Raw genomic sequence first — 23,935 nt, 5'->3', positions numbered from 1 at the left:
AAAATGCCTTTGTACACTTCGCAGTTTATGATCTCATCAAATAACAAAAGCTCACTTGACAGTATTGTAAGACAAGCAGACCCAAACATCGATGTTTGCTACCTCTGTGCTTTGCAGTCTTCTTAGTGCCACTAGGTTGGATTTTTTTCTCCACAATTAGTGGATAGATGTGCTTAGTGTTTTTGTCTGAAACAAATGTTAAACATTTTTGTGAAGTAAGCTAAAGAACAGTGCTAAAATGGTTAAAATGTCCATATACTTTTGGGGCCACAATATGAGCTGATGTCCTTTTGTGGTTCATATCAGTCTGATGTGTTTATTTAAAGGAATAGTCTGAACCAACCAGCTGACAAAGCTAACAGCAAATACAAGCTAGTAGCCACCAGTCGGGATGATGTCGGCTTTGATTGAATATTATGGAAAAACAAGAAATTTGATGAATCGTGCTTAATATGGCCAGGAACATGCCCTAAAACAAACGGGAAAGAAATTCATTTGACTACTGGACTACTTCTTTATTTTAAGTCTTGGGTTGATGTGAAGTGCTCTTTTCTAGAAAGACATAGTAATAGGAATAAGATGTCTGAAGGTTTTATTGCTTATGAAGAATACATCACAGAAATTAAATTGTGAAACATTCATGAATATGCTATAGGTTTGAGAGAAAGTTTTGGCTTGAAATGACCCCCCGCCCCCGCCCCCCATCCAGAGACGTACATGCAGGTCACAATAATCACAAAGTGGATTAGATTTTTTGGACCACATCAACAACATTACACATAAAAACACTGAAAACAGATTCATTGATTATTTAGTAATAAATAAAATGGCTTTATTTGCACTGTAAACATAGTCACCCCTGGGTCTTATCGCCAGCACTGTAAAGAAATCTGAAAAGACTCTGAATGTTTACATTTCTCAGTGGTTTTCTTATATTGATGACATCACAGCTATGAAGACAAGATAATTTTTATCTGTAGGAAAAATAAACTTGTAAGTTTATAAAAGATAAAACAAAAAAATATTATGTAGTGATTTTATGTGTGTGTGTGTGTATGTGGGCGGGCTGGGGTCCTCTGGGGGACTCGGGTGTCAGTGCCACGCGCTTAATGACAGCAGATATGGCATGATGAATTTAGCAGGAGAGAGAGAGAGGACGAGAAAAACAGACGGGGAGGCGTGGTGAACAAGGAGCAGAAGAAAGAGTGGAGAAGACGTAAGTGTGTTTTGCATTTGTGTGTGTGTGTGTGTGTGTGTGTGTGTGTGTGTGTGTTTCTGTGGCAGGAGATGAGGTGCTCTGTGCCAAATGGACAAAGTTATGAAGGAGCTGCTTGTTAATGTGCACGGATGAAATACGGGAAGAGGGGGAGTGTGTGGAGGAGACTTGTGGTCAGCGTTGCTTCAGGGTCAGCAAGAGGACAGAACCGATCACACTAGGAGATCAGGAAAGAAAGCGAAGGGAACGTGAGTGACCAAGGCAAATGTAGATCACTAGCATGAGGAGGGGAGCAAACTGGACACTTGCATGGTTAAGCTTTTCCAGCCTTTATCATTAAAAGTGTAAAGGAAAGTACATTTTTCATAAGCTTTTATAGTAAGTTTTACTTGTTGCTTGACTGCGCAGGCTTTCTAATGGTAATGAAGCAAGCTTTTGGTGACTTTTACCATTTTTTTACCGTATACAAAGGTAATAGCCAATTTACACTACATCCATAATGTAATTTATGTAAATGCGAATTTGTAGTTTGTAACAAATTAGTGTAATATGTTTAGAAGCTGCTTTTTTACTGCTTTTAGTACTGCAACAAACTCTTGGTGCTTGACTTATTAAATTGACAATTTAATGTTGTTTGTATTTGAATTGTGAATTTACAGTAAATTGAACTCAAGCAACAGCCATGCAGGCTGCATTTAATTGTAAGTTTACTGTAAATCCCCAAATTTACAGTTGTGTAAATTGTTGTAATTTATATACAGCTTTCTAAATAGCTTGTATGCCTGGTACTTGACATCCTTTCTGTTGAGATAAAATGAGCTCTTGCTGGCTGCTATTAGTGATGGTATTATTATGTTATGTTAGGAGTGTCTGTGGCTGCAGTAGCCGTGTCTGAATGGGCCTTCTGGAGTGTAACTGAGCTGTTGTCTAGTGTGCCTCTGCTAACTGTCTATTATGTCATTGTGCTTTGTGCAATAGTGTGGCTGGAGGGATGGAGTTACAGCTGCACATACAGGGCTCCTCTGATACCAGTGAATGCATGTCCTCTGAGTAGAAGTAGAATGGAGCCCCAACATGAAAGGGGAATTCCACTAATTTAGCAAATTTTCCGCTTGGTTGAAACTGAACCCTGTAATAAGTCAAAGTACTATTACACACTTCTGTAACCTAAGAACAGCTCTATTAGTTTGCACTGAAATCCCTGTAGCTACTGAATAAAAAACTTTTGTATGTAATAAGCCTGGATTGTTAAGGGGTTAAACAAAGTCATTCAGAGTGGTTTGCTGTGAAATGGTTCATTGTTTAGAAACGGGATAGGAACCAGGGGTCTTCAAACCAAATATAGCCATTTTACATACTAGCTAAGCTATACTTCCAAAAGTATTCTGTCACCCATCCAAATCATTGAATCATTGAATGTGTTCCAATCACTTCCAAGGCCACAGTTCCAATGAAAGGAACTCTTAATGCTTCAGCAGGCCGAGAGATTTTGGTGAATTTCATGTTCCCAAATTTGTGGGAACCGTTTAGAAATGGCCCCTTCTTCAGCCATCCGTAGCCGGGAGTCCAAGAGAGCACAATTGGCCTCGCTCTGTCTGGGTGGGTAGGATGGCCCCCCTTCTCCTCTCATCACTCAGCACGATGCTAGTCAGCACAGGCGTCTGTTAGCTGTAACAGATCTAGCGTCCGGCTGTCCCGTGACATTGCGTGAGCAGCAGTCCGGAAAAGAAGCGTTGGTTGGTTTCACAGGTCTCGGAGGAAGCCTGTGCTAGCCCCACCCTCCTAGCGTTGGTGGCATCGTGTGATTGGGGGAGTCCTAAGTAGTGGGTGGAATTGGAAACGACTAAATTGGGGATAAAAAATCAGGTACAAAAAAAAAAAAAAAAACAGGGAAAAAAATGGCCCCTTCCTTAAAGACATGGATGAGCGCGTTTGTTGTCGAAGAACTTGACTGGCCTGTACAGAGTCCTGACCTCAAGCCGATAGAACACCTTTGGGATGAATTAGAGTGGAGACTGCGAGCCAGGCCTTCTCGTCCAACATCACTGTCTGACCTCACAAATGCACTTCTGGAAGAACGGTCAAAAATTCCCATAAACACACTCCTGACCCTTGTGGAAAGCCTTCGCAGAAGAGCTGAAGCTGTTATAGCTGCAAAGGATGAGCTGACATCATATTAAACCCTATGGATTAAAAATGGAATGTCCCTCAAGTTCATATGCGTGTGAAGGTAGACGAGCTAATACTTCTGGAAATATAGTGTCCAAAATGACCAGTGAACCTAACCTGCTCATCTGAGTTGTATATACATGGACCTCTCCACTGTGAATGGTCTAAAGCATCACAAAACTATCACAAGCAATGTAATCAGGCATCAGACAGCATATTTGTAATTATTTCAAGTAGAGGTGGACAGGTTTTTGAGCATTTTGTCTGTACTCAAAGGATATTAACTAACTGCATGCTTCTATAAAAAGAGAACATAATTTGTCCTGATTAGTTGGATTTTAAGCAGGTCAATACCACTAAAAAAATCAATACTAGTGCACTGTGTGTGTGTGTGTGTGTCAAAATATGATATGTAATGTGTATTGTAAAAATGATAAACAGAATACAATGATACAATAGTAATGTGGCATTGGTGCAGTGTAAGACACAGGGGAGGCCATGATTCTGCTGCAAGTAGTACTCTTTTATTAAACACCAAGCTGAAAGGCACATACAGAGGCATGAAAATAGCAGGGAGGTCATAAAACTCCTGCTGACAGTGACCACCCAGTCCACACTAAATCCACACCCCAACACAAAATAACACACAAACACATATTGGTGTTCAAACTAACAAACTGCAAATTTAACAGCATAAAAGGTCCCTTTTTATGGGGAGCATGCACATTCCATGGGCCTCCTTGCATGGCCCTCTGCATGACCCTGCCTCCTAAGCCTCTATGGCAGTATGAGCCAGTAGCAGTTTTTAGATGCGTTAAAGTTTTTAGATGTCTGGTTCCTATCACTACCACTGTTCCTCTACAATAAAGCATTTCATGTCACACCACTCTGAATGACTTTATTTACATCTTAACCATTTAAAGGACCCATATGCGAAACTGAGGCATCACTTTTTTTAAAAAATAAAATACTATAACATATTATAAAAATGCTGATAAAGTCTCAAACATACTGTTCACTCACTGCACTGTACAGTTCATATATTTAAACTAAGCTGCAGAAACAGCCTGGTTTAATGAATTTCTTTCGTAATTTCACAGAAACCAATACATTTTTTTATATCTGCTTACTCAGCCTGCAGTAGTTTAGCTCTGCATATACAAGCTGAAGTTGTGAGTGTTTCAGCCTACTTCTTGAATGAGACACAATACACCACAGCCAGTCAGAAAAGAGATGGTTTACATGAATGTCTTAAAGGCGCAGTAACTAAAACAACTGGTTTAATTCTAATGGATAAAGAGAGGTTGGAAATGTAAAAATGAATTTCCAGCTATTTTGGTACATAAAAAGTGGACCTAAAGTGTAAAAAATGAAATGGAAAAAAGTAGGAGAAGTAGCCTTAATTCTGCAGAAATTTTGAAAACTCAGTGGAATTCCCTTTTAAAGGAATATGTTTTTCAACCAAGTCTCTGCCTGATGCATCTGTAGCACAAGGTTGATTGCCACAGATATCTATTTTGATATTTTCCTGTACTTACAAAAGAGCAGCCACATTTATAGTTAAAGGAAATGGCCAGATGCTTCAGTGATTTATCGATTTCTCACACATTTTACAGTTTACAGAAAAATACTGGCGTATACTAGCACACACGGTGTCTTCCATGTGTATAAACTGAAATTATTAAAAACACTGCCATGGTATGCAATGTGACATTCCATAAACTGCAAGACTATGTACAATACATATGCAGACACAAACAAATGCACAAATTATGCACTAGTTTCATCAGGAATGAGTGGCTGTTCTTTATACTGCCATGAACTACCTGAGAGTAAAGAAGCATTTCCATACAGTTTTCTATCCTCATGCTCATTCCAGGACTCCAGTCTACACTTTAGTCTGGTGTACAAGATCTGGTTGTCACGGAGACGACGAGCAGACAGGTAACAACAGAAAGGAAACACCTGTCGCTCTTGACCATCTCCATATAACAGCCCCATGAAGAGCACAACAGTGAAACAGTTCCCGACCAGAGTTCCAGAGATCACACTTGTATGACCATTAGACTCCTGAGACGAGCTGTTTTTGCAAAATGCAAAGATGATGCCAACGATGAGCTCATGAAGCTGTATAGATGACTGGATATAGCTGAGCAGTGGGAGAACGTTTCAGACAGATAAAGACAGCGCTGGAACCAAAAGGAACAAAGTAAGTGAAACTGTCTTACCTTTATCTTCACTCTGTGGTTGGATTTCTAATGATTTGTCAGTTGAATTGTAATGAGTTATTAGTGATGTGTGATCTCTAGTTCCTTATTAAACACATTGTCTTTAAATATAAGAATATAAAATATAATTTTCCAGACATTGCACTGGATTTAGAATTTTCACACATTTTTATACTATCAATTAACAGAATATTTGTTTTGTTATTTGTGTGGATCATTATTACTGACAAGGCATTCACTCTGAATGAATACCTGGAATGAATCCTACATCGAAACAATATAGACACAAACAAAATAGATAATGTAGATAATATATGTGGTCATACACTGTCATGATAGAGTATAATCTGGATGTATTCTTTGAGCAGCCTCTAAAGTTTTTAATCTGTAAAATACTTTCCTACAAAAGCACCATCAAATATGCACTGAAATTCAGAATATTTAGTTTATAGCAATTTCTAGTTGTAGTTGTGTAGGTATAATTTAGAAATTCAGCTGAGCTGTATTTAACATTTTCCTTTGAATGATATAAGTGCATTTAAATGATCTTTTTTGCTTCACAAATCTTCACACAGCGAACCTATCTGCATGATCTGATTCTTCTGTGTTATCAGTGACTTCGTAGTTGTAGATATAGACTGTAGAATAGAACATTGTGCTTTTTTGGGTTTCCTCAATTTTTGTTTTATTTATTTCAGTTTATTTATTTATCTATTTATTTAAATGTTAGAGCTGGACTGGTGTTACATATAACAGCCTGCGGTGTAAGCTCAGACATGGCCATGTGTTGATGTGGAAGCTGTACATTTTGTGTTGTTTATCTGTAAAAGAGATGTTTGTTAGTGCATTTCCTTTCTGAGAGGGGAGTCGAGATGTCGAGATGCTAGTGATGGCCTGTGTGGTATTTGCGTACACGCACTTGCACACATTATCTTGGCATATACACTGACACAGAATCAGTGTTGGCTCATATACTGATGCTCTCTCTTGGACCCAGGCCTCCTCCCTCTGCCCCTGCCAAAATCCCTTAATGGGTAAAACAGCCCTCTGAACCATAAACCACCCCCAGTCCAAACCCCATATCCCTGTATCAAGCTCATTACCTGATACACTCCTGCAACTTGTCATGAGCCTGAAGTCCTAAACATGTAAAGTGCTTTCTGGACATACACCACATTCTCTTATATTTCTTATTTAGCTTGCTGTTTCTGGACACTGAAGGGCAACAATTCTCACTCGCCCTCTATTCTGACCCATCTCAGTTCCAGGGCAATTTACACCTTAGTCTACAAATAAACCCTGTTACCTAATCATCCCTGGAACTAAAGCTAAATGTGAGGTTACCTGGCAGGACATTATATAGAGGTTACTAACTTTCTGTCACAACAACACGTACAATTCACTGACAATATCTTCTGTAGAAGGTTTTCTTATGCTGTTTTTCACTGGATTTAAGTAAAATCTGACATAATGATGGTCAAGGGTGTCTGGTCATATTTTACAGAGGTTTCTCAGACCATGTTGGTTGTTGTTACACATTAACATCACATGCACAGTCAAGAAGGCCCTGCTCAATGCGTAGACCTCAAATGCAAAATCAGCAGACTGGTGAAGACATGATAACAATAGTAGATATTTCTCTTCACCAATAGTAGATAAAACTCCTTCACCAAATTTTGACTGAATTCTCTTTGAATACGCTTTCAAAGTGCTCCTAATCATCAGATTCAGCTACTCAGGAAAGGTGTCCAAAGCACAACCAGTGTCACAAAATGTTCTTCCGGACATTGCATGCAGTTACATTTCAATCAGAGAGGTCTCTAGATAACTAAAACGCATATAGAGTAGCTCTGTGTGTAGCCGAGTTCTTCCAAACCTGATGGAAAAGCTCAAATGTGATAAAAAAAGTGACTCCTACATAATTTGAAGTGTTTCAGTTTACCTCTTTAAACCTAAGGGCCTGTATATGTATTCTTTCCTGGAGGTCCACTTGTATTTTTGTAGGTTTATGACTAATCATAAAGTTATGATACATTTTTACATAGCCATTTTGCACGCTTTTTATCCCTTCAAATTAAACTGGCTGTTTTTATTACTATGCTGTTAAGCTGACATATGTAAACATCTTAAGTTCTGGTTGGCTGTACCATATTGGGCCTTATTTAAGAAAATAGTCCAGACTGAAACATTCCTTCAGACTTCAGTGTGAATGGGTGGAGCTAAACTACTGTAGACTTTACGTGTAGATGTTTTGGAACAATGAAGCAGGCTACAGCTTACACACCACATCAAACTTTTAAAAAAAGCAAGGAAAATATGGTTTTCCATGATAAGAGCCCTTCATAAGCAACTGAATAATACACCTAGAGGTTGAGGTTAAAGGATTAAACACTGTCATGTTGCCTTGTATTGTCTCTTAATGTTTCAGATATTTTAGTATCTCTTATCTCTTCTCTTCTCTCCAGGATGCCTGAGAGAGTATGTCTGTTTCAGGGTCAGAACTACCATAAGTTGAAGAGAGCATGCTTGAGACGAGGGGCTCTGTTCCAGGACCCCTATTTTCCTGCTTCTGCACAGTCACTGTTCTACAAGAGAGCTCCACCTCCCAGACTGACATGGAAGAGACCAAAGGTGAGAAAAAAACACATAAGAAACAGTACAACAAGACAGTCGACAGCCATCTCCATATAGCTCTTGCCCTACATTACATCCCACATAGCATAGTTATCTTGCTAGCAGTGGATATCTACTCTCTTCTAAAAACACTCAGTAAAGTTCTTGCCCAAATTTAGAGATGGACTGTGGGAGCTTAGGTAACATCAGTGCTCAGTGCATATATGGTTGTAGAAGTCATTCCTTGTTGTCATCAAATTTCACCCTTGTAAGTCTATGTAGTGGGACAGATCTGTCCCCAAGAAAGCAGAAAGTTGGAGAATGTGGTATGGGGGGTCTGTTCACTTCCCAATCATCTGAACTACTTGAGTCCAAAAGGGAGAGACCAACAGATATTCCCAAAAATATCATTGTAACTCTTACATGTCCAGCATTCATTGCATTGATTTAGGTTCAATGGTTGAAGTCTCACTGAAGTCTGATAATACAAAGTGTAAGTATACATTAATCTCTAATATCGTTTAATCACAGCCAGACACAATAATCTCCCGTACCTCTTGCTCAAATTCAACATCCAGATCCTTTTGTCATATTAGCTTTAAACTCTGAAATCACTTTTTCAGTAAAGTGTTTCTGCTGTTTTGTTGATTTTCTAAGTAAATATAAGTTAATACATCCTCTACAGCGAACACACTCAATTATGCCATTTTTCTGCATTTGTATGTGCCAAACATCTGTATATTTGTTGAGTTTAACGTATTGGAAAAGTAAAATCTAAACCTTTGCAGAGGCCTTTTTTTCAATATTTTTCCCCAGTGTGTTAAATTCAGTAAAGAATTCAGTAAAGTTTTTGACATTTTATTGAGCCTGTAGCTCAAGCTACTTGTAGCTATTTGGGAGGTCAGAAGTTCATGATGTACTGCTGTGTTTATGAGGGTGTGCAGCTAACTGTAGCTGCATGGTCAGCAGAGCTATAACAGATATGTTTAATTAAAGGCGTTTCTAACGGCGGCAAGGCGTCAGTCCATTGCAATAGGACACCCTGGAGAGTGTGTGTGTCGCGTGTTTGGCTTCAGGGGTATTACCAAGGTTTGTTCGGGTTATGCTGTAAAAAATAACTGACGTTGATTAAAATAGTGTGAGTATGTGCTAAAGTGTGGCCAATCAAATATAGCAGTTGAGCTATGCAGCTGTGAATATTTCAGCAAGTGGCTATCACACAGAAATAGTAAGGGAGACGTTTGGAAGGCTGCTTAATGGACTCCACTCTCCTTGAAGAATTATTTGGAATAGAACTCAGTGGGCAGGTGATGGAGAAGCTTCCCATTGGCTTCTATTATAAGTGTGTTTTCAGATAGTTTTCTGTTCTTTTCTAGCGACAGGGAAACGCATCAAAACGATTGTCTATGGTAATCAACTGTATGCTACAGGTGCAGCAGATAGAAATTAGGCTGAAATCTGATGAAGAATTCTTTAATTCACTTCTATGATGGGGCTTCCCTGCAGAAATCTTGTGTATATAGTATATATCAGCAGTGTAAAAATATGGCTCATTGACACTTAAAAGAAAAAAGGAATCTTTGTAGTTAATGTTTCTGAATAGTTTTATTACATTTTATTACACAAAGGTTATTAAATCTTAAAATGTCACATGATTTAACAATCAAGAAACATGCTTTTTAAAATACGTAATGTATTTAGAGACAGACGTGATTACTATGAGTTTCTCGTTTTTGAATATTAGCATGGCTTTTGAAGCTTTAACCCATTGCCACATTGGAATGTGTTGAAGCCTAGTGAGAATTCGCAAAGACGTGGTGGATTTTTCAACACTAAAGCCAGTAGAAATGTGTATTTAATTATAAAAGCTGAGGTTGAGCAACAGTCAACCTGTCCTATGCAAAAGAAATATATTTTTAAGAATGTGTGTTAAGTTTGTAATATATGTAAATATCAAAACCTGATTCTAACATATTTTATCTACATATGTGCATATATTTCTATGTATTGACATGTATTTAAATACAGTAGCATATATTATAATATGAAAAAGGCATTATTAAATATATTTTGTACATATTTTAAAACACATAAATTGCAGATATATTTTTGATATGAGCAAATATATGTAGATATATTTTTCAAAAGTTTGAACGTCCCTGGTTTTTCCTAATATGTATATAAAACTCAGCACAAACTGTGCAGAAAATGTTTATATATTGTATCCTGAAGAGAATGTATACATTTATTTATTTATATATTTATAAAATATGAAGTTTGAGCAGGGTGCCCAAATTTAGAACACAACTGTATGTGATGTATTTAAGGGAACTGATCATGATTTACCACTTAGAAGTCTTCACTCAGAAGCTTGATATAGGTAGAAAACTGCATCTGCTCAACAATAAGTGTTCTACTGTATGTGGGGGCATGAAGTTAAAGGCGGGGTCAGTCTGTATAGCACAAATATTTTCAGCATGTGTACAACATGGGTCAATCACATGGTATATCACATGCACAGACACACACACAGACACAGTATGTGAGTACATGGTATCAGTGCTCCGTTCTAAGTTTACCTTCTGAGAATCTTTATGATAGTGTATTGCACAACCTGATAACAAATACGCATTGAAGTTAATTATGTGGTATAACATTAAGTGTGTTTCTGTCTCTGTGTCTGTGTGTGTGTGCATGACCTCTGTAAACTGACGCTAAGTGATCTTAGAAGACAGGATCCAATGTCAAAACGTAGATCAACAAGTTCAAACAGACAGGACTGCTCTCTTCTACACCCACACCCACACACACATGCACACACTCATGATCTTATTTTACAGTCCTTGTGAGGACCTCCATAGCTTTCTATTGATTTTTGTATCACTGTGGCCAAGTAATCCTCCACCTAAACCTCACCTTAAGCTTAACTTCAGTATCCAAAAGGAAATTTTCTTGCTCTTTTTCTTTTTAAAAAAAAAATTGGAATTTGTGAAAACAACACATGCTCATGAGAAGACCAGCAAAATGTCCATACTTGTAGTCAGAAGGAGAGAATTCCATGACTTTTCTAAATTCTGCGTGATTCGGTGCTTAGAAAAGTCATTCAGAGTGGTTTGGTGTGAAATGGTTTATTGTAGAGAAACAGACTAATTTCTTTACAGTGGTGGTGGTAAAATGGTAGTCAGTAGTGGTAACATATTTGCTTTGGGTACTATTTTGCCTGAAACACTCCATATGTACCTCTGTGTCATGAGTAGCTTTAAAATGTTATCTCAAAACTATCATAAAACAATGTCTCAGACATCAGGCAACACATTTCTAACGAGTTCATGTAATAATTTTGTATGAGGAAGCTTTAAGAGGCATTAACACTTCAGACATCTGGTTACTGTCACCATCACTGTGGACAATTCTAACTCAGTAAGTCATTTCAGAGGAGCACATTTCACATGAAACCATTCCGAACGACTTTGTTTACACCATGAGTAATTACACGGATAATTTAAAAATTTTTTTGCTTCAGGGTTGACACAGTGTTGTCACAATGTTAATGCAGTCAGGTCCATAAAAATTCGGAAAATGACGCTGTTTTTGCAATTTTGCCTCTGTACACCACCACAGTAGATTAAAAATGAACCCATCAAAATGTGATTGTAGTGTAGACTTTCAGCTTTAATTCAAGCGGTTTAAAAAATTATTGCATTAATCCTTTAGGAATTACATACATTTTTGCATAGTGCCTCCATTCTCACAGGCTCAAAAGTAATTAGACAGTTGACTTGTAAGCAGTTTAATGGCCAGGTCTGGCCTGTTCCCTCATTAGTTAATGTCAAATTAACTCTTTAATGTCCTCACCAAGAAAAAGCAATGGATTTGTTTTTGTATTTATTATTTCTTTGGGGCAATAATGAAAACATTTGGTGTTTTCCTTTCTCTTTTTTTCATTTTTTGAGCCCACAATATTAAAAATATTCACAAACATTGAAGAATTAAGGAGATAAAAGGTCTTGAGTTTGGCATTTGGTAGCTGTTCATAGGAAATCTCAATATGTGGTACAAAGAGGTGTTGATGAAAGTGAAGATGTCATCATTGTGCTGAAAAAAACAAAACAAATCTATCAGAGAAATAGCAGAAACTTTATGAGTGGCCAAATTAACAATTTGGCACAGTCTTAAAAAGAAGAAATGTGCTGGTGCACTCAGCACCACCAGAACGCCCTGGAAGACCACAGCAGAAAGATCGCAGAATTCTTATTGTGGTGAAGAAAAACCCCAAAATCTAATCAAGTCAACATTCTAGAGGGGGTTGGCTTATCAATGCCTACATCAAAAGACACCTCTGATAATGTAAATACAGAGGTTTTATCTCAAGATCAAACCATTGATAACAGTCAAGAACAGAAAGGCCAGATTAGACATTGCTAGAAAAGGAAGTACTCATGATCCAGAGCACACTGTATCATCTGTCAAACATGGTGGAGGCAGTGTTATGGCAGGGGCATGTATGGCTGACAGTGGAACTGGGTCACTAGTGGTTATTTATGTGACAACTGATAGAAATAGCAGGGTGAATTCTGAAGTGTATAGAGCTATACTTTCTGCTCAGATTCAGTCAAATGCTGCAAAACCGATAGGACAGCACTTTACAGTAAGGCAAAGAAATGTAATGTTCTTCAATGGCCATCAGCCACCTGATCTCAACACTTAGCATGCTTTACACTTACTGAAGACAAGAAAGACAGACGGACCTAAGAACAAGCAGCAACTAAAGGCGGCTGCAGTAAAGACCTAGCAAAGGGGGAAACACATTATGTAGTGATAACCATGGGTTCCAGACATCAGGCAGGCATTGACTGCATAGGTTTACAAGTAGTAAAAATAATACATGTATTTATAATTATGTCAATTTGTCAAATTACTTTTGAGCATGTGAAAATGGAGGGACAATGTAAAAAAATAGCCATAATTCCTAAATGGTTAATGCAGTACTTTTGTTAAATTCCTTGAGTTAAAGCCAAAAGTCTGCAATGCTATAACATCTTGACTACTTCATTTCAAACCTGTTGTGGTGGTGTACAAAGGCAAAATTACAAAAACTATGCCACTGTCCAAATACTTATGGACCTGTCTGCGAGTCAGTTGTAGTAACAGTGGTCCTCCTGTATGATTTAGCTGTGACACAATTATCTTTTTAGATTATTTACATCAATTGAATGTTTGGGTAGACGCTTAAAAATGGGATGGATATGTCAGTTGCTTAAAGTTGCCTCTGTTTGTGTCTCAGGAGCTCTGTAAGGACCCTCGACTCTTTGTGGATGGAATCAGTACAAGGGATCTGCACCAGGGCAGTCTGGGTAACTGCTGGATGGTGGCAGCCACTTCCTGTTTGGCCACAGAACCTTCACTTTGGAAAAAAGTATGCATGTCTGTGCCAGAGAGAGCGAGTAGGGGAATTATGTTGTACAAAATGGAGTGATAGAGGGTCTGAAGATCCAGACTGTGGGAACATTGTAGAAGAAAACAGAGTCTGAAATTATTTTACCTTATAGTTTAATGCCTCTTAGAGCTCCCTCACACAAAGTTATGGTTATGAATACACTGCCTGAGGCCTGAGACAGGTTTTGGCCTAAAATGTATATATTATTATATACATTTTTAAGATATTATATATTATATATAATATTTATATATATTATATATAAGATTAGAAATGAGCAGATCAGAGGGACAGTGAAGGTGGAGCAGTTTGGAGATAAAGCCAGAGAGGCCAGGTTGAGATGGTTTGGACATGTGTTGAGGAGTAGTGGATATATTGGGCAAAGAATGTTGGAGATGGAGCTGCCGGGTAGAAGGAGAAGAGGTAGACCTCAGAGAAGGTTTATGGATGTAGTGAAGGTGGACATGGAGATGGTTGGTGTGAAAGTAGAGGAGGCAATGGATAGGGCAAGATGAAGGCAGATGATCCGTTGTGGCGACCCCTAAAGGGAGCAGCCGAAAGAAGAAGAATTTATATATATTATATATATTTTTCAAAATCCATTCAGGGAGGTACAGGCAGAGTGTAAGACAAATTAGAACCTTAAGATAACTTTTTTTTTTTAAGGTATAAGATGTTAAGATTAAGTACTATTTTACAGCTTTCAACATTACATATAAAAACTCAGGAACCTACACATGTAGCTTCACTGATCGGTTTGGATAGTACATAAAGTGGCTAGATTTATGTCATAGACCCCTGGTTCCTATCACCACCATGGTAAAGACTCCAGTGTTCTCAGCAGGGAACCATTAGACATAAAAAGACTCTAAATGACTTTGTTGATCTCAATAATTATATCATGCAGAAATGTTGAGAAATTGGTGGAATTCTTCTTTAACCTGTTTCTCTTTCTCCACCTCTCACCTCTTTTCATATCCAGGTCATCCCTGACCACATGGAGCAGGAATGGAACCCAAAGCGTCCAGATCTGTATGCTGGGATTTTTCATTTCCGATTCTGGCGGCTGGGTCAGTGGACAGACGTGGTGGTGGATGACCGTTTACCAGTCAGCGAGAATGGAACTCTGCTCTTTTGTCGATCAGCAACACCGCGGGAGTTCTGGAGTGCCCTGCTGGAGAAAGCTTATGCCAAGTATGACACCTGTCAGGGCAGAAGCCCATCCAATACAGATATACACACGGAATACATTTCTTTCTCTTCTGGCACTGAAGTGGACAGACAGGGCAGGTGTTAGCAGGTGATACTGTGCCACTGGGGCTAGATCAGGTTGTCATCACGAGGCTTTCTCTTGTTCTCTTTTGCACTCCAGGCCAGGCAGAATGGCAAGAGGATCAGGAAAGAGAGACGAGGGATAATTTACCCCATTAAAGTTCTCAATCCTGAAACATGAAGGCTGGTGGTCTGAGCCCTATTTGTCCTAATCTGTTTTCACAGATTCAGTGACCATAATTTAGAAATAGAAAACTGCATTTATAATCCTTATATTTACCATTAACATTTAATATTGACATTAATTTGTAGAATTTATTGTCTGAGCAGAAAATCTGATCACTTTCTTTCTCTCTGTCTTTCCTTCGTTCTTTCAGACTGAATGGCTGCTATGAAGCTTTGGAGGGGGGCAACACAGCTGAAGCTTTGGTGGACTTTACTGGGGGAGTGTCTGAACCACTGAGTCTGAACCTAGAAGCACTGACTCAGAATGCAGACCAGAGGAAGGCACTGTTCCAGACGTTAGCCAGAGCACACAACCGCAAAGCTCTCATCACATGCTCCATACGGGTAATATCCTCTGTTAACAAAAAAAGGACACATGCAGAAATAAACACCCAAAGAACGAATATGATATTGCAAATGCAAATGAACATTTAAAAAACTACAAGCACTTTGGGCTCATATTTTAAACGAGGGCTGTTTTCTTTTAGCTGGTGAATGAAGGAAGCCAAATATCTAACATTACCGCCTCTACACCAGTAGCTACACTAACACTCAAATTTCTTTATCACTGTTCCCAATGGATGTGTATTGCGTTTATTTAATGCATGCTGGCTACTGTAGTGAGAACACATGAAAATGATTAATTAACGATTAACAATAATGAGGCTGAGAGCTGCAATGCATGACAAATAATAATGACAAATAATAATGCAATAAAATGACAAATAGCATATCAAATGCTAGTTTTAGGCCAGTGGTGAATAATATTTAAATGCTGTTTTTTGGCTGGAATGCCCATACAAAAACATGTACTGCTAAACTTTTCAGGCTTAGCTTTATACAGTTTAGCTTTCAACTCTGGACTATTGTGTCCATTGTGTCTAAGTGCAGACTCTGCCGGCCTCATCAATTACCTCAGCTGATTGTTTTTTTATGACTGCCCTTCCTGACAGCTGGTTGTCTGGTCTATAGCTCTATGACAGGAATGAAGCCTCTCACCTGTCACAGTATATTAACTTTGACTTGAATCCTAACCAACCTACCTCCAACTTTGCTGATGTTATTCTACATGATTCTTTTTCTATTATCTCATTACCCTCTTTCTTTCCTCTGCATCTCTTGTCTTCTTCATTATCCAGTTTCTTATATATCCACTGTTTATTGCACACTCTTTGTCTAAATCAATCTCTGCTCCTTATTTGTGTTTCTCCTTTTTGTGTTCTCTCACTCGAATACCCAGCCAGCTGATGGAGAACACGTAGAGTCAGTGCTGGACTGTGGACTGGTGAAAGGTCATGCATATGGTATTACTGCTGTCAGGAAGGTTCGTCTGGGTGAGAGTCTGCTGGGCATTTGCGGAAGTCCTCGGATCTACATGGTGTGCATGAGGAACCCCTGGGGTACAGCAGACTGGACAGGAGCCTGGAGTCAGGGGTGAGGAGTAACAGAAGTGACAAATCACACCTGGATATTGTTGTGAATATAGACATGTATGAGTGCAAAGAGGACTTATTTAGGTGTAGTGTGCTTATTCTTGCTATAGTCTATACTTAAGGAATTTTATTATATTTGTTTAATCCCATTGATTATTGATTTGTTAAAAAGGCCTATGTGTTTGAGTTTTGTTCTCTGTAACCTAATATAATGAAAGCAAAAAGTTTGCATACAAGTACTATTGCTTATGTGAGTAGATTTGATCATTACTTTTATAGTCTTGAATTAGGTAGTTGATCCCAACACTTTGTTTGCCTATTTTGGTGCCACCTGCAGGTCACAGCAGTGGCAGCAGGTGGGCCGCAGCGAGAGAGAGAAGATGGGTCTCGTTGTCAGAGATGTGGGAGAGTTTTGGTGACGTACACACTTTTATGTCATTGCCACATTCTACATATTTGAAAATTATTCAGAACAAATTCAATGTGAAATCAATCAGCACTGTGGAAAGGTCAGAGAGCACTCTTCATTTGTTTAATCAACTTTTTTTTTTTACTGGAAATTGAAATGATGGGTGGTTTCTGAGTTTTGTTTTTTTGACTTCTGCACAGTACTGTGTACTGAGTTAACAGTTATTAAATGCGACCCCTAGCTTCACACAAATTGTTCATAGTAACACCATAGCGCCAGAAACAGTTGTTATTCTGTGCTTTGCGTGCACAACTACTTTAAGACTTTATTGAGAATTATCTGAAAAGAAGAACTCTACAAGTGATTTGCAATTCTGTGAATGGGAACAGCAAACAGAAAGCAAACAAAACCCACAAAAACAAGCAAACAAACAGAACACCACCAGGCAAATCACATCATAATTCAACAGTGGTGAATTTATTAGAATTTATTAGAATATTATTATTTGTTTTGAATGAACAACAGTTGGAGCATGTTGGATGCCAATTTGTCAACAAAAAGAAATATTAAAAAGAGCATCTCCAGTGGCATAGAAGCAGCAAAACTGTTGAATCTAGGTTTTTTTTGCATGTTGTTAACCTTCCACCACTGCTCATTCAGCATCTTGCAGAATCCATTACCCAACAAATTCATGTTGTTCAAGGCACTCTAGACAGGTCTACCTAAAAACTGGACACACAGTAAACACATACAGTGTAGATACATTAACAAAACCTGCAAAATGTCGCTTCTTCACCTCATTTTAGATCTTTGTGTGTCTTCGTTCTCAGGATGGAGTTTGAAGACTTCTGCCGCTACTTCACAGATTTGGTGGTGTGCAGGCTAGTGGAGCGCTCTCTGCTGTGGCCCTGGGGACACTGGAGAGAGGTGTGCTGCCCAGGGGAGTGGACACATGCCCCTGCAGACCTACCACCAACAGTCTCTTCTGCATCTCAGCCCTCCAACACACGGAGGAATTTCTCAGGTTCTCAGTGGTCCCATCCAGCTCCTGTTCCTGCTCTGAGAGGAGACAGGAAAGAGGAGAGGCTGGGGAAAAGGCAGATGGACAGGAGTAGGGTCCATGGAGCCAAGGAGAAGAAGAAAGACAGGGGTGAAGAGAAAGCTTGGCCAACTAAAGCAGGAGAAAAGATGCAGGAGTTCACGGTAAAGGAAGAAGAAGTGGTGGAAGAGGAATGGGAAAGAGAGATGGACAAGAGGAGTAGGTGTGGAGGATGCATTAACCACAGAGAGACATTTCTTCTTAACCCTCAGGTACAACATAGGGGTTACTGGTTCAGTTTGGTAGCTCTCAACGCTTAATGTCAGGTCAGCCATGAATCACCTGTGTTTACCGGAAAGGGTCATTTGACTATTTGCAATATAATCAGTCACAGGCAATCAAAACAGTAATGACAAGGACATTTCTTTTTATTTTCAGCACTAAAGCAAGACCGCTGACCAGCTCAACACACTTGGAGAAGTATACAAACTGTCCAGGGCCCAGTTTACCAAAAGCATCTTAGTGTTAAGATCATTTTAACTTGTAGAGAGTGTTCACTCCGATGCTCTCTCTACAATTTAAGAATCATTTTTGTGCAATGATGCAGGCAGGTACAAACAACAAAAAAACAAACTTTGTTTTCAAATGATAAAAGTTTTGAATGATAAAAAATTGTTGCACAGAAGTGCACATACACAGACAAGCGTGTATCCATTCAGAATACAAGAGAATCCTGATAGTGGTTTGCCCTTCTGTGAAAGACTGCATGTGCAGGCAGTGCAACAATTCAATTTCTCAACGTAAAAAAGTAAAGTCATTTATCATCTACAGTACATAATATCATTAAAAGTTTCACAGAATTCAGAAAAATATCTGTATGTAAGGGGCAAGGACCAAAACTGATATTTGCTGGCCGTGATATTCAAGCCTTCAAATGGCCCTGCTTTTAAAACAGATATGATCCTCTAGTGGAAATGTCTCCATGGGCTCAGGACCACTTTAAAAAATATTGTGAACATTACTGTGTTCTTTACTGCATCCACAATTGCAAATTTAAACTCTACCATGCAAAGAAGAAACCATGTATAAACAGTATCCAGAAACAACTACACAACTAAACAACAACACATAATTTAATTGGAAACTAAAGTTGGAATGGGAAATTTCACTTTCAAAACTACAGCATTTGGTGTCCTCAGTTCCCAAACACTTACAGAGTGCTGTTAAAAAAGTTTAGATGAAACACAGTGATAAACATGCTCCTGTCCCAACTTTGTTGGAATGTGTTGCTGGCATCAAATTCAAAATGGACATATACTGTACTTAAAAAAAAACAATAAAATTGATCAGTTTTTACATCTTATATGTTGTGTTTGTACTGTGTTGTTTTCAATTAAATTTTGGGTTTACATGATTTGCATACCATTGCGTGATATCATTGCTATGTTTATTTACATTTTGCACAGCAGCTCAACTTTTACACACAAGAAACATGAGTGTTCAGGCATTTTTCATGTGTGTGTGCATTTAAATGATAAAACACAGATCTCATCTTCATATAACTGGTTTTGCTGTACGTGCACTGACACTCCCTGATAAACATGTATACCATTTTGTACAGTTTAAATAGACTTGATAATTGTGCTTACAATAACTGGCTGGGCACTTAGAAAATATCATGGCTATTTTTTGCTGTTTATATTTTGTACTTGTCAACACTCTTGACATTAGTCCCATCTGTATCACACATTATTTCTGATTCACATTCATCTCTCTCTTTCTCCCAGTTCATGTTTGAGGTGGGAGGGGAGGGCGATGAGGTTCTCATATGCCTGCAACAAGAGGACAGAAGAATGAAAAGGAGGGAGGGAAGAGGTGAAAATCTTCCAATCGGCTTTGAGGTACTGAGGGTGAGTCTAAACACACATTATGAGGCTTTCTCATCAGCAGTGATGAAGACTAAAATGCAGTGTGTCTGATCATGGTCAGCCAAAATGTTTTCTCCCTTCAGTTGTCTGAATTTGAGATAAATTTCCCATTTTCTGATTTTTATTTGGTTGATTTGTTTAACATTTACTTTGTTTAACAGTAACCTTTGGGGGAAAATGATAAAGTACTTAAGGTTTCCCTCAAACAGTGAACGTATGAGACATACAAAACACTAAGCACAACATAGAAAAAACTATCAAGTAAAGCACTGACGTAAAGAAGGTGAACTTATATATATATTTTCTCAGTTTATATGTCAATGTAGACCTTCTTGTCATGCTAATGTGCAGTTTTCTCCTGACATTCTCAGGTGGAGGTGAATCGTGTGTGTAGAGTGCAGTGTTTTAGTGAGCAGGCGGCGAGCTCAGTCTATATGGACTCCCGCAGTGTTACTCTGCGTGTGACACTGAGTCCTGGCCGCTATGTTCTCCTCCCCACTACCTTCCACCCTGGATCCACTGGGCGATTCCTCCTCCGCCTCTTCTCACACACGCACATCAAGCTCAGGTGAGATACTGGAGGCTTGTGCTGCTTGGTATGTGAGTGGGCAGGTTCATTTATACACTTTGGCCATGAATTACTAGGATCCCAATTAAAGAGTGCTACTGTGAGAATGCAGCATAGAAGTACTAAAGAAAAAATAAGAAGAACAAAAGAAAAATAGCAAATCATGGTTGTGACACAACTTTGTATCTTTTTTTGAACTTGATTTGCAAACACTTGCTGGTCTTTAGATTGTGTGAAAATTTTACAATGAATGGACAAATAGAAATGTTCCAAAATAAAAAAAAACCTTGTCACAATAACTTCCATTATAGTTTAAGAATTTTTTATATGATTATACTGTAAACTTTATATTTGGGCAGTGACAATATAATAAAAGATCAAACAACATTGCAAGATCATGATGAAGACCTGTAGTTCCAAAGATATAGAACAGCTCTGTCATACTGAGATTTAGCAGTTTAGGTGGGCTGCCATGCTGGACGAGATGTCAGCGAGACATGCTGAGATGCTGGGAAGAAAAGGTTTACTTGAGCATCATTAGCATAGCAGTGATAAGAGAGTGGTAGGTTGGCAAGGACAAGATCTTGTGGTTGATTGTGCTACACATAGATCAGGATTGATGACTGTTTGGCTGATCTTGTTCGAGCTTCTCGGTCACTTTCAGTTGCAGGGAGCAGTGTGGATGGGATGGGGTCCAACGGGCAAGTGGTTGGATTGGTGGATGTCAACTACAGGACATTGTGCAAAGAGGTTCTAAATTAATCTATTTGCAGTGATACTTTTTGCAGTGATACTCCCCCTTCCCCACCCACACACTGCTCCAGGCAACACTGATCTACTGGCAATGCTGTGCTGCTCCCAAACCAGGCATATTTATGCAGCAAAATGGCAAATTTCCATTGTAGGATCAATAGGGTATAACATAACATTAAGACAGCAATCTCAGATAACACTGGCAAAGGGCCAGTTTGGATGCAGGTCTTCAAACAATTGATCATGTGTGCTTCTGCTTTGTCTGAATGAAATCCTGCAGCCACACCAGCCTTTTGTGGATTAGATCAGACACCCCTGTATTAAAGCAAATATGCAAACCAGACTACATATGGTGTTTTGCTCACTTGTAAATAATGGCCCAACTATGTACAGCACTCTTCCATTCATTTCTTTACCACACAATAGAACTGAGAGCTAAGTAACTATAAACTACCATAAACTACACTAAAGTTGCTCTCTCCATAGGGAGCTGAAGGAGGATTTGCCTGCTCCTTCTCTGTGGAAGTGTTGTGTACCTCAGCCATGTGCTGTAACTACAGTCCACCTGCGCAGAGCTTCCACACTCAGCCAGCCCAAGCAGCCAGGTCACTAGCCATCACCACACTAGTCCACTGAAGGCCCAAACTGAAATCACAGAACAATAAATTCCTTATTTTCTCCTGCTCTTTCCCTCTACCTCCCTCTTTCACACAGCTCCAGATGTGTATGCTGTCATTAAGTGTGAGGAGGAGACTATTAGGACTCGTATCTTTAAAAAAGATGGAAGTCCTGAATTTAACATTAAAGCGATTTTCTACAGAAGGAGGCCTAGGACAAAAATCTACATAGAGGTAAGGTGTGTTTTTCAGTAGGTTTCAAGTTACAGTGACAATAATATGAAAAGAATTTTAGCAGTGTGTGTGTTTGTGTGTGTGTGTGTGTTTGTGTGTGTGCATGCGTGCGTGCGTGCATGGGTGTTTCTGTGCATCTAGTTGTGGAGAAGAAGTTTGGTATTTGACTCCTTCCTGGGTGCAGCTCATCTTCAAACAGGCAACAGTGAAAGGGAACGGAGCAGAGTGATTGATCTACAAGGTGGAAAATCTCGCGGCTGCATCTATGTAGAGACTTCTACCAGTCAATGCCTGACGGACTTATGATTACAGTTGCACTGCTCTCATACTAAAAGCTGAAAAACAGAGTGGGACCAAACTTGTCAAATATCAGCATTAGAGGAAGGTGTTGTTCTGTATTTGCCAGCTTTCTGATTGGTCACCTGAAAAGAAAAAACAGGCAGTGTAATTTATTTGTTTACTTGCTGTTGGTATATTTTTACCAAACTGGTGCTATAATGTAAGTGAACAGCTAAAGTATATTATTGTCATAGCTACCCATGAGAGGTCGGAATAAAATCAGGGTCCAATAAATATGTTGTATAGCACAGTCACCATGGGTCCCCTAGTGCTACAGGACCCAGTGGAACAGGCCCACCTACACTAGTTATGGTGCTGGTCAGGATCTACTTTCCAAAGTCATTTGTGCTGCAGATAAAAGTGAACACAATGTCTGTTGTGCTAACTATGATTGTAAATCAAGAATCTGACTTAAGGCCCCAGCCAAAGTGACTGTGATTGTTTCGACAATAATGTTTTTTTACTGGTACTTTTACATCTCTCCCTAACCTAAAGAAAGCAAAAAAGCACTGAAATTGGGTGTATAAGGATACTAGTTAGTTAAAATAGCAATCTGTAGTTATCTGCTGGTCAGATTTTAATAAATGATAAATAAATAATAATAAAGACACTACTGAAAAAGTTGACGATAATTGTTGTACCTAAAAAATCTATAGTTTTCAAAATACATGTTTTCTAATAAAGATCAGCATTTCCTTTTTTTTCTGTGAGCTATGTCGTGATTTTATCTTCTGGGTACTGTGCCTTCACTTCTGGTTTACAAATCTTTGATCTTACTTTAGTGTGTGTGGTGTTAATATGGTGAGTACTGAGAGTAATTTTGAAATTTAGGCTTTTGGTAATCTGATAAGTCAGTGATAAGACAGTACAACATAAGCTCTGCTGCACAGGCATGCACACATACAAGCAAAACAGAATCTATTGCTATGATGTGTTAACAAGTTGGACAAGTACTCAGGTATGAAACTAATTCTGTGATAAGTCTTCATGTACAGTGTGTTTGCTGGAGTTACTATTCTTTGAAAATATTTAAGTGAAATACATTAGAGATACTTAAAAAAGCTAGAAAGATGTTTTACCATTATGATGTAATTTATCATTAGTATCCAGGCACCTCTCCAAATGAGTGAATTCTGCTACTTTAAGGAAGAACTCTTACTGATACAAGCATTCAGTTGATCATAGGCAGCTGGTAGAATCTTCTCCATAGAAATGTATTGCTAATAGATTGTGACACTCTGGAACAGCTGCTCTGGTGAACCTAAGGTCACTATGCTCAGCACCCAGGATCAGCCAGAGGAGTATAAAGGGTGGAACTTTGTTCTCTGGAGTGAGGGAATTCCATTTAGTAATTTTGGGATGAGTTGAAGTGGTGTTTTAAAGCCAGAACTAATCATCCAACATCAGTACCCGACGTCACTAATGCTGACTGCAACCACATCCCCACAGCAATGT

General features: G+C 38.8%; 1 protein-coding gene across 1 annotated transcript; it reads left to right on the top strand.

The window, feature by feature from the left end:
- Positions 1–1,277: 1,277 nt before the first annotated feature.
- On the top strand, positions 1,278–23,182 carry LOC108434619 (calpain-5-like). The gene is made up of 14 exons (XM_017709877.2): positions 1,278–1,464; positions 5,265–5,594; positions 8,079–8,244; positions 13,511–13,642; positions 14,646–14,857; positions 15,313–15,505; positions 16,401–16,594; positions 16,931–17,008; positions 17,833–18,313; positions 19,829–19,951; positions 20,341–20,537; positions 21,777–21,895; positions 22,005–22,141; positions 22,283–23,182. The coding sequence occupies exons 3-14, from the start codon at positions 8,080–8,082 to the stop codon at positions 22,445–22,447; spliced, it is 2,196 nt and encodes a 731-aa protein (XP_017565366.1). The 5' UTR covers positions 1,278–1,464; positions 5,265–5,594; position 8,079; the 3' UTR covers positions 22,448–23,182.
- Positions 23,183–23,935: the final 753 nt, after the last annotated feature.

This window comes from Pygocentrus nattereri, chromosome 2 (assembly GCF_015220715.1).
Source record: "Pygocentrus nattereri isolate fPygNat1 chromosome 2, fPygNat1.pri, whole genome shotgun sequence".
Taxonomy (NCBI): domain Eukaryota; kingdom Metazoa; phylum Chordata; class Actinopteri; order Characiformes; family Serrasalmidae; genus Pygocentrus; species Pygocentrus nattereri.
The sequence above is the reverse complement of the archived record's forward strand: the minus strand, read 5'-3'. Positions and strand labels throughout refer to the sequence as shown.

Bases quoted from the DNA above. Each gene is read 5' to 3' on its own strand.
- LOC108434619 (XM_017709877.2), top strand. From the start codon at position 8,080: ATGCCTGAGAGAGTATGTCTGTTTCAGGGTCAGAACTACCATAAGTTG. The intron at 16,595-16,930 runs GTGAGGAGTAAC...TGCCACCTGCAG, and splicing joins ACAGGAGCCTGGAGTCAGGG to GTCACAGCAGTGGCAGCAGG. The intron at 19,952-20,340 runs GTGAGTCTAAAC...TGACATTCTCAG, and splicing joins TCGGCTTTGAGGTACTGAGG to GTGGAGGTGAATCGTGTGTG.